At 37.2% G+C, this 12,267-nt stretch overlaps 1 protein-coding gene across 7 annotated transcripts in view; it reads right to left on the bottom strand.

Annotated features, from left to right (window-relative positions):
• Window positions 1-12,267, bottom strand: part of LOC113064903 (CUGBP Elav-like family member 5) — a 72,045-nt gene extending 59,778 nt beyond the window's left edge. For all 7 annotated transcript variants that reach the window (XM_026235907.1, XM_026235909.1, XM_026235908.1 and 4 more), the window contains exon 1: window positions 12,204-12,267. In XM_026235907.1, coding sequence (XP_026091692.1) covers window positions 12,204-12,252 — 49 coding nt within the window. In that variant the 5' untranslated portion in view covers window positions 12,253-12,267. The remainder of the gene's footprint in view (window positions 1-12,203) is intronic.

Raw genomic sequence — 12,267 nt, 5'->3', positions numbered from 1 at the left:
TGTTTTATTCTTTAAATGTACTCTTGGTAAAACAAAATATTGTTATTTTACACTTATATATACATTATATACATATAATTTGTAAAAGATAAGGAATTATAATTATAGTAAAACATTAATAGACACTTAATAAATAATATATACATAATAAAAGTTTTTATGATTATAATGTATAATGTATATTTACAATGCATTTGATTAATTTGTAATCATATATTTCTAATAATAGTTATGCTAATTTATATGAAATATTCATAATTTATAATACATATTCAACTCTACAAAAGATTCTTTAAATGCTCTGATTTAAGACTCTTTTTTCGGTTCATCATGCAAAATAAGATTCAAAGATTGTTCTGAAAAACAAACTGTTAACAAATACAGTATAAAACACATGATATTTGAAAAAAGAGAAAAAAAAAGAAATTATCAAAATGTAATTTGGATAAAATATTAAAACAACTTCCATTTCATATGATTTGACATAAAAAAAATTTTTTTTCTTATTTTTCATCATAATATGTAATAACCAAATTTCACAACCTATAAAAATAATTTTATTAAATATATTTTTTAATTTCCCATTCGGTATTGCATTGGAATTTAGAAATATTGACAATATGTCAGATTACAGACATTAAATTGGTTTGGAGTCGCTGCAGGTTGCTTAAACAAGGTCACATAGTGGCTTATCGTTTATTAAAGGAAGGTGGATCTTCTTCTTATTCTTTTTTTCCTGTAGCTACATGTCTTATTTAGCTGTAGAGGAGAATAAATTCAGTGTTATGGAAGTGAGATGAATGTAGACCTGAACGCTGTCGACAGAACATCGGCGACTGAGGAAGGTCCCGTTTGGAGGATGCATCCGCAACAAGAGCAAAATATTGTCATCTGTGACTACCTCCCTTTCACATTTCATTACTGTCATCCAGATAGGGGCCGAACAGAGAGCCACATCCCTCCTGCAGTGAGAACGGGACACAGTTCTGCTGTGAAACACCTCAGATGATCCTGAGGCAAATCAAGAAATACTAAAAAATAAATTCCCACAATGGAGAAGCCGTTGGACACCTGACTCGTCTGCCAACTAGCAGACCTCTTTTCTGTGTCTGCACAGTTAAACCCAATAGTAGAGATGAAGATCAAAATCAAGAATGCAGATTGTACCAAAACTACCTCTAGAAAAGCAGTGGACACATGACCTGACAGCTGCCAAAGGGAACTGCCATTAGATTTTAGGGTGGTAACTGGCAAGACACTGGCGTTTCACAGCTAGGAGTTTCCACTCAGCCTGGGACAGGAACAGTCCCACTAAAGCTTTTAGCATTGCCTCAGAGTTTTAAAGCAGCCAGGACGTTTCAGTCCTCGGAGCTTGATTTGATAGATCACAGTTTGATGCTTGTTGTCAGTAGCTGTGAGTTACAGCAGGCGTGTGGTGTGGATTAAAAAGCCTCTCCAGATTGCATTGGCCTTGCCCATTACTGCTCCAGCAGAGACTTCAAGGTTTTGTGTTAACATTCTGAATCAGTCCCTGCATTCCCCTAAATTAATTCTCCTTTAAGCATATTTTGCTTCTCCCTTAGTCCCTCACAACATTAATAGGAGACAGATGTCCATAATGGAGTCTATGCAATGCATTAAAGAGATTTTTGGGGCTTTTTTTCCCCTTCAGAATCTCAGGTGAAAATAAAACAAAATACTACCGAACTACTCTATCCATGTGGATGATAGACATGAAGAACTAGAAAATGCAATTCTGTTTCTCTTAAATGAACTGGAGGGGAAAAAAATGATTGTTTCAAAAAACTTTCAAACCAATTTATTACAGAATAATGTTGTGCCATCTGTTGAAAACATATTTTAATTTATGGATATTTACTTAATCCCTAACCCTCTTAATTATGCAACAATATGGAGTTTTGTTTTTTTAACTAGGGCTGGGAATTCAGAATTGGTTACATTTTAAAATAAATACTTAAACAGAAGAAAAAAAATTTTTTAGCATGAAATCAAAGTTAACTATTTATCACGTGAAAGAAACAAAAACACAATTGAGAGGCATAAACTTTATAGAAAGAAAAAAAAAAATTTTTTTTGAGAAAGTCAGAATTCTGAGTGCAAGTCCAAATTGAGAGACATAAACACATAAGGTGTACAGATAAAAGTCTGAATTGTGAGAAAAAGTCACAATTACCATTTTTAGCATGTGACAGAAATATTTTCCTTTATGAATGACTCTTATGAGTCAGTTGTATCAATGAATCATTTTAAATGACCTCTTAAATGATTCATAAACCTTACAAATAAAATCTCAAATGCGGTGTTCCTATAGCATACTGTGCTTACTATTTCTGTCGAAACTACACATAAGAATAGGATTTTCGGTACCACGGACCATTGGCATACGTCTCTAATGCATACGAAACACAAAAGTGGAAACAGTTTCAAAGTCATCATCGGACTGGTAGAATTACCGTATTTTTTGGACTGTAAGTCGCATCAGTCCAAAAATAATCATGACGAGGAAAAAAACATATATAAGTCGCACTGGACTATAAATCGCATTTATTTAAAACCAAGAGAAAACATTACAGTCTACATTACCTCTCGCGGCTGTAGACGGTAATGTTTTCTCTTGATTCATTTTTTATTCATTTCTCTTGGTTCATGTCAAATTAATTTTGATAAATAAGTCACACCTGACTATAAGTCGCAGGACCAGCCAAACTATGAAAAAAAGTGCGACTTATAGTCCGGAACATACAGTATACACGATTTCCGCGAGATGTGAGTTTGTGTTCTTTAACGTCCTGCCAAAGATTCCGCCAAAGATGCCATGCCGCCAAACCCCCTTACGAAAGAATAAAGCCTTCGTGTTCACAACTGCGACAACGAGCGCTTATCAGGATCAACTAAACGATGGATTCTCAACAGTATGTAAAATACTGAAAGTTCACAGGATCCTTAAAATACGTCCGAGAGCTTTACACACTGGTCTGTTATTGTGGTGGCATTTCCTGGCCCAGAAACGTTCCGCTAAACGAAACAAACTGTGATTGGTTGTTTGACATGTCGGTCAAACAGCCTCATGGGAGGGCCTTGGGCAATGAAAGCTGCATGTGGCCATAAGCATTGATTCTTCAACGGATCACATATGCTAAGTCCTTTCCAAGACTGAGATCCTGGTACCTTTTTATGCCAGTGCATCTCTGTTATTAGTCATGAGCTCACATCAGAGAAGCTAATCTGAAGTGAAAAGCCATTACCAATCAGCCTTCCCTGCCATCAAGTGCCCTTTGAAGTTCATGCTCTCCAGACAGATTGGTTCAGGTGTCAGGTCAGAGTTCCTGTAGCCAAAGGTAACTGCAAGCATTTGAAGCCTTATTCCAATACCTTCATGTTCTTCCCTGTCCCATCATGTTTATTACAAGGAGAACGAGCTTAGTTCTGGGACAAGATGTTTCTTCAAGAATTTGAGAGACCTTGTTATCGGAGCAAGTAAAAACACATAAGCTTGGATTAGACGATGTTTTAAATCACAAAGTGAACCTTATGCAATTTTTGTCTTTTGAAATGTCAAAAAAATAGAATAATATAAATGGACAATAAGCTTCTGAACTTAAGCTTGTATAGGCACTGATTAGCATTAACACTTTATTGCTGTTACTTAATGTTTCATGTTATGTACATATCTTTTTATGCTTTGCAAATGTGAAATGATGGCTTTCTGTTATGCACTGAACATTAAAATGTTATCAAATCACTGCAATAGGAACTATCAGAAAATAATAATAATGATAGTGATATGGATTTGGAGTATATCTGTATAATTTTCAGCTACTGTTGGATAAAAAAGTATTAATGAAATACATACGAATATGAATGTAATTATAATACATAGAATTTATAAATGAATAGTAAAACATAAAATAATAATAGCTGTTGTAAATGTATTTAATTAATTGATTGATTGAAAAATTAAGAATTTATAGAATTTAGTAATAATACTAAATTATATCATAATGATATTATTATTCATATAATTTAAATGTATTAATAAATAAATGAATAAATAAAAGTTTGTATGCACTGTTAGTGAATAAATTATTTTAAAACCTAATTAATTATTGTGGTAATAATAATTTGCACATATATATTTTTTTATTAAATATAAAATTAAAACATACATGTTATATATAGAGAAATTAGTCTTTTGATACAAATTAATATTAAAAAGATAAAAAAACTAATAAAAAAATCTGTTGCTAAAAAAACACATGCCTTTAAATGCCATATTACAACAAAATAGAACCATAGAACCATAGACAAAAAAAGAGTATAATAAAAATAGGATACTTAAAATAATTTTATATATATATATATATATATATATATATATATATATATATATATATATATATATATATATATATATATATATATATATATATATATATATATATATATATATATATATATGTATGTATCATTTTGTTTATTTATTTATTTATTTTTTCAATGAAAATACTGGCAGAACAAGTAATAAATCTGAATTGCTGGCCCAACCGTATCAACGATAAAAATCCTAATTGTTGAGCACTAGTAAGTGTGACAAACTCTCTTCACAGCATGCCAGTATGAGAAAATCCACAGGTACATAACGCGAGAGCACAGTTATCGATGCTAATGTGCTGGACGTTTTGTTCACGCTTCACAGCAAAGGTTACAGATCTTCTAACTGCGAGGCTTTTACAACCAACTAGTGAGCACTTCTTTCTCCATTACCTGCACTCTCATTTGCCTTGCCTGGCGGGGTAATCAGCAGCCCATGCCGGACAACATGACACGCACACACACACACTCAGACTCACACACACACGGTTCTAGCGAGCAGGCGTTGTTTAAAGGCTTTTTGCTCTGCCTTCTGAAACAGCATGGGCTCTCTTTAATGGTGCATGAGAGTCCCCGCAGTTCCCATGTGTATCTGCCAAGGTCTGGTGTCTGTCTGCTGCTGGGGTATTTTAGGAGGTGTGGTGAGCATCATAAATAATGTACCTGTAAATGATACGCGTCTGGTCTAGCTGACAAATAGAGCAAAAAGGAGTGGGGGGAAAGCTATTTGAAAGGGCAAACACCATCAAGACATTTTCGCCCTTTAGGAAGAAGAATTGCGCTGAATTTTGTATTTGCGGCACAAAGCTGCACAGAACAGCGGCGAGCATCTTTTCTCTAGTCTAGTCAAGAATCACATTATAGCAGCGAACCGGTGCCAATTTCAGAAATGATGGGGGATGAACTAACAAATTACACACACACATATATATATATATATATATATATATATATATATATATATATATATATATATTAGTGCTGGGCAACGATAATTATTTTCTTAATCGCGATTAATCACATTGTTATGCATAAAATTAATAATGCATTCAAAAGTAGTGTATTGTGCACTTTTTTCATTTAAAAGTACTGCTATATGAACAAAAGTGCAATAACATTTGGTTCGCACACTCTTTAAACAATTATTTAAATTGTTTATTTTCTTATTTAAACAAATAAGGTGCTTTTTCACAGCAGTATTCCTTTTTACATAGTAGCAATTAAAATATTGATTGTAAATCTTAACTTATAACATTAATGCAATTAAATTAATAAATAGTTTAGCAGTCCCTGGCTCGGTTGAAAGAGGTGGGCAAGAGCGCAGTTCAGTTAGGGGAAGTCGTGGCCAAGTGGTTAGAGATTTTGACTCCTAACCATTGGGTTGTGGGTTCGAATCTCGGGCCGGCAATACCATGACTTAGGTGCCCTTGAGAAAGGCACAAACCCCCAACTGCTCCCCAGGCGCCACAGAATAAATGATGCCCACTGTTCCGGGTGTGTGTGTGTGTGTGTTCACTGCTGTGTGTGTGCACTTAAATGCAGAGCACGAATTCTGAATATAGGTCAACATACTTGGCTGAATGTCACGTCATTTTTTTTTTCACTTTTAGTTTCTTTACATTGTGACATCAATCCAAGGTGCAAGAAAATAGAGTTGAAAATAGTGTACAAATGCAAGGCAAATACAGAAAAAATAAACAAGGGTTTTTAAATGCAACACGCCGACTAAATCTGAATTCTGACTCGTATTATGTCTAAGGATGGCTGTGCTGTAATCCATCCCTGGATTTTGCATGTAATATTCATCAGGCTGAGTATGCTCACTTGCCACGGAAAAGGTATATTCAGGCCTGCCAAAAAGTGTGTCTGCGTGTGTGATGTAAGACTCGCAAGCAGTGTGTAAGGATGAGCTGTGTCTCAAAGTAGTTCTGTCCTAATCTCCTCCCATCTGCTAAAGGAGCTGCTCTCCCCACACAGCGCCCGGCTCTGGCCCGCCCCATCTGGACTTTTCGGACACTCCAATGCACTACCCTGTACTGTGTGGACACTGCACTACTTCTGTTTGTGTTTGTCGGCATTACTGTGTCTGTAATATTGTTTTATAAAGAACATTTCTCAATTTTATGAGTGTGTCTAGGTCAGGTTTTACCTACGTTGTGGGGATCAAATACACCCACAATGATCTTAAAACTTACATGGGGCAAAGCTGAGAAATTGTTAAATAAACATTATAAATATACCTTAATGACAATAAAAAAGCAGAAAGGTTTGAATAATTTCGAATTGTATAAACAATTAACTACATATTGATAATATTACAATATTGCAAATCTCATTTATTTATACATATTTCAAAATAATAATAATATAACACTATTTGTGTGTGTATATATATTTACACACACACACACACACACACACACATATATCTAATAAATAATATATTGCAATTAAACTAATAATTTCATTCTGGCAGATAAAACATTGACTAGACGTTATTGTTTATTACAACAGAACATTATTTTCTTCTAAATTAAGAGCACTATATGAACTCAATCTATTAAATATTTAACAATTTAATAATGTATCTATCAAAAAAAAAAACCGAATAATATGTCCACATATGGAAGCCATGTATATCTGTGTGTGTGTGTGTGTGTGTGTGTGTGTGTGTGTGCATGTGTGTGTAAAGTGGATCCCCAAATCTATCTTGCCCTTCATGTGTAAGAAGGTGAAACTGACCGTTTTTTTATTTTTTTATTTTTTTGTGGCATGCTTTTGACATTTAAGATGAAATATGTCCTCATGTGTCCTAAATATGCCAGACGTATTGTGTGCGTGCATGAGTGTGTGTGGCGCTGGAGAACATGATAGCTTTAATGAGATGGCCACATATGAAGGACTGTCATTAGTGTTGAGAGAGGCAGCAGGCTGGTGATTGCAGTGATTCGACCTCGCTTTTTTTTGGCCTGTCTGACCAATCAGAACACCTCAAGAGCTCGCTTCAGATCCCATGCAATCAACCACCACATTGGCCCACTTAGCAACAGCCGCCCGATAACACTGAGTATACATGTAAGAACAATGTTCTCAAGCAATCATATGCAACAGATGCTTCATATGATGATGAGTAATCTTGACAGAATCTTCTTTTTTTTTCACACGGATGGCTGAACTGTCGCTTTAAACAACCTAGAAGCAATACCAGTGATTCTATGTAGTGTTAATGGTTGGTGTGAAAAGAGAAAACACAAATAGCAACATCCACGCTATTCAATCTGACTTGTGTTTTCCAAACTCTTTAGTCTGAGATAGAGGAAAACAAGTTCCATCAACCTATCTTCATTCTTCCCGCTTGATCCAGGCAGATAAACCATTATAAGAATGGCAGGCTGAAACCCTGTCACCTCTTTGTCCATGCCTTTCTCTAAGGAAAAAGCAAGAAGAGTTTGTTTCTCAAGGTGATTGTAGCAGTGATAAGGGAGCAGTTCTTATTAGGGGTGACAGCAAAGGGGCTGTGGCGGCATTACTGACTGGATAACCTTGTGCCTGCTCGCCCTTCTGCGCCAGGCTCCTCTGCCTTGCCTCGGCGGGGACACAATCTGCTGGTTGGAATTACCTCGCAGCTGGAGGAAAACTAAACATGATTTCTGACCTTTACTTCTTGTGTTCAACAGTAACCTTTGGTGGTCCGCGTGCACAGGCGGGCTGAAATGAATTTCCGACCATCGCGCGTGCGATTAAGTGCATGTTGAGACAGAGTATGACGAGAAAATCAGCAGTTGAAAGATGTTCCTTGAGGTGCCCGTCCTCTTTCTGGGAACCTGCCGGCTTGAAATGTTAATTGAAGTCAAATTGCTTCTACAATGTTTGGAAACCTTAAGATACAAAGTACCTCGTTTCTGATCCCCCAAATGTAGACGCTAAAGCTAATGCAAACTAAAAATACAGATTATCATTTATTAAGTTATAAATATGGATATTTTTCTACATAAATGCCTTTATTTCCCCAACGGAGCTGTGTGGAGCATTTTTTATGATGGATGGATGGATGGATTGATGAATGCATTTTTTGGGCTTCAAAATCTCAACAACCATTCACTGCCATTATAAAGCTTGAAGAGCCAGAACTCAGATTGTATTCGTCTGAAAGAAGAAAGTCATACACACCTCTAGAATGGCTTGAGGGTGAGTAAATCTTTGGGTCATTTCCATGTTTGGGTGAAAACTATATATTTACAGAGCACATGCCATTACTGTATCCATCTTGAGCTACTTTATTTCTGCTGTGCCAAATGTAGTTGTTAATGCTACTGCAAACATTGATACTCTGATAGAAATGCTATGTGAATATATCTTGAAGCTAACCTTTATTCTTAGTCCAGGTGTATAGATGACTCATAGAATACTCACAGCTATGTGGATGGGGTTTTAAACATGCAACGTAGCCAATGTTTGTGTGTGAAGATGATTAGCATATATTTGTCAGAAATATGAACCAGCAAACTGTAATTGAAAGAAGTAATCTGGAACCCTTTTTTCTCTTTTCTGAGAAAAAGCTATAATTACTTCTGCCGTTATTGTCCTTTTGTGCTTATTACAAGCTTATTTCACCAACAACTTCTTTTAGCATGCAAGCTAGCACGCATGTGCATGTTGAAAGAGGGGTCCTTCCGATGAACTCATTATTCCGCAGAGCTCACCCCACTCATTGACACACTCCACATCTACCCCTGACTGACACATTCGAGCAAATTTATGCAATCATGCCCACTATCCCTTAGACTGAAGATAATGCAGGCATGGTGAAGTGCAGCTAAATCTTAACCACGAGTGGAACCTAGCAGTTAGTCAAGGCGCTGAGAGGAAAATTGACCTGTTCCATTTTATCTGAGAGGTTGAGCATGTGCATGTTTTTCCATATGTGTTGAAGCGCAAGACTGTGGCAAAATGTTCATTTGACATTGAATTGGAATTGAATTCCAAATGTAAGGCAGGATTCTTAATATGTCAGTTATATGCACAAGAACATGCACAGAATACATGTGATTAAGGGGAAATGGAGGATCACCCGCACGTATCAATAACTTTTTCCATGAACTGAGTTTTGGAAAATCCATATACTGTACTGACTGGCCTATGTGTAGTAATTCTATGTTATTTCTAGGCTAGGAGGGAAAATTAAGACATGAAACCCATGAATGAGATGATCCCATTAAAAAAGGCAAGATGGTTGGTGTAGGGGTATTTACTCAAATGGGTGGGACTATGGGGGGTAGAAGATCAAAGTGACTAAAGCTAATTTATCCTGTGTTAGGGCTCAAATGCCTCTGAGAGGCATTGAACAGCCCTTCAAAAAGCAATAGCAGCCACCTTTATATCCAGCCTGTGCCAGTCATCAGGCCTGCATGTGAAGCAAAATCAATCTGTTTCATATCAGAGATACCAGGGGAGAGGGAGAGGGAGAGCGGGTGTGTATGTGAGCGTACAATCTGTCCCCAAAGCTCTTTTAATGACACATGCTGCATAACAGAGCAAGGATAGAAAAGTGTTCAATAAGGCAAACATGCTGTTATCTGGAGATGAGGACTAATATAAAAAGGCTCAGATGGTACAGAGGGAGTTGTCAATCAAACCCACTTTAATTTCTATTTTCAAATTCCCTTCCTTTTCTGCTCAGCATGGACACACTTGCTTGGGCAGAAGTCCTTTAAATTTTTGCTAACAAAACAGCCTTGGTACAAGAACCACCCAAACAGCAAGGCATGAAATATTAGCTCATGGCCAAAAGCATGTGGTTTGCAATGGTTACAACCACTCAAGACATCCTCATGAATTCAAAAATACTCACTTTTATCAGGCAGTACACTGTTCTTTTAATGATAACCCACAATATTATTTTAACTAGGCAGCATGTCAAGTAACCCATCCAGGGGATTCCTTCTAAACCATACAGATTGTATTGATTTATAAAAAAAATAAAAACATCTAGAAGAACAATTTAATCACATTAGCTCTATAGCCTTAATAACCACTGAGAGAAAGCCCTCGTGGGGAAGGTTCCATGAGGTTTAGAAGGTCTTTCCTTTGTTTTTCTTTGAACAGGTGTGGTGACCTTTCAACCACTTAATGAGATTATGAGCATAATTAGAACTGGAGCCACTGAGGGTCCCAAAAGTCAACCCACTTGAACCCGAGGGAATAACCAGTGTCCATCCGGGTGCCACCTCGAATTAGAGAAAGTAACATAATTAAGTTCTAACGCATGGATCCTCCTCTACCTTAGGGACTAGAGGACATGAAGAAAAAGGCAGCATTGATGCATATAGCTACAGTAGCAAGCACTGCCTAAAGCAGTAGCAAGTCTTCAAAGCAGGACCCTCTAGGATTGGCCTAGGGTTGGGAAAGAAATCCCTGGAAACCATTAAAGTCACAATGGTGTTGGATTGGTCCTGGGGTGCTACTCTGAACTGTTCATTTAGGATGATGTGCAACTATTGGGCCTGACCTAAGCACATTCTCCATCTCCAGCATGGCCACTGAGAGGAAGACAATAAGGGACCCAAGGAAACCCAGTGGGTGTCTAGGGAGCGCTAAGACTGGCCACTCACAGGGAAGTCCAAAGACAGCAAAGTGCCAGCGTCAATGCGAGCACACACCTCTTTAATGGCAAAATCGATGGGGTTTTATGATGCATCAATCTCCTCTACAAAGGCCTGCTTGTCTACTGCTGGGATGGACCATTTGGATGTGGGACTTTGACATTTAACATTTTCCAAAAATTGCAAGTGAAAACTTTTTGAGAATTTGTTGACCCATGCCTGATGGTTTACGTCATTCCCTTAAATATTCTTTTGTCTGCAACTCTATTTTCAGAGGGCCGCTGCCTTGCAGATTTTAGTTTCCAAATCTAATCAAGCACACCTAATTTTTTACTAATCCTGAAGGGATTGTTCTGCTGTGTTTGATTAGGGCTTGATCTAAAATCTGCGGGGAGAGTGGTCCCACAGGTGAAGAGTTGTCAATGCATGGTTTAGACCATCAGAATAAGAATAAAAAACTTTCAAGTTCAATAAATCCTCCACCACAGGATGTTTGTGTGAGTTATAAATGGATCTATTTACAGTAAACAGCAGATCACATGCTAGAGACCCAGAGTTAAGGGTCTTGGCAAGTGTCCTGCAATATAATTGATTGTTAGGCAAGTTGTGCATCCTTGGCCAACCTTTCTTTACCTTCCCCCCAACATCTATCCCTATGGCATTTACACCTTTTGTTTACAATATGCACCTTGATTTGACCATACATCGAGTTGGGGGTCTGGGGCTAAGGGCTCCCATTTCAATATCTAAGCTAATTACTTTTTAATTTACGGTGTGTCGGGTAATGGGTTTGGCAGGGGGAGCAAGGTTAGATAGGCAGCAGAAGCCACTTCCCTTCCGTTTACTAGCACTACGGCCTCCTTAATTAAACTAAATAATCTGGGCATCCATCAGATAGATGGAGAGAGAGCTAGAGAAAGAGAATTGTAAAGATAGGAAGGTAGGTGAGTAAAAGCCCTGCTGAAAAGACCCCATGCAAAGTTTTCGACCAACACGATCCTTTTGGAACTAATAAAAGTCTAAATGCCTGGTAGGTTCATCAGTACACAAAGATCTCATTATTGGGACCAGCATCCAAAACACAACACAAACACAACACTGGTGGGCAGATTTGCTGATATATTCAGCAGGGAGAAAGGTGAGTAAAGTTCATGAACGTTCATACAAAAGATACATCAAGAAAAAAAATAAAAGAACAAGACAACCTACCTCCACGGCTCTCGCTGTCAGCTGGCTTCACCTGGATGGGGCGAGTCATCTAGAAGAAGAAAAA

The sequence above is a fragment of the Carassius auratus genome, chromosome 47, assembly GCF_003368295.1.
Source record: "Carassius auratus strain Wakin chromosome 47, ASM336829v1, whole genome shotgun sequence".
Taxonomy (NCBI): Eukaryota; Metazoa; Chordata; class Actinopteri; order Cypriniformes; family Cyprinidae; genus Carassius; species Carassius auratus.
The sequence above is the reverse complement of the archived record's forward strand: the minus strand, read 5'-3'. Positions and strand labels throughout refer to the sequence as shown.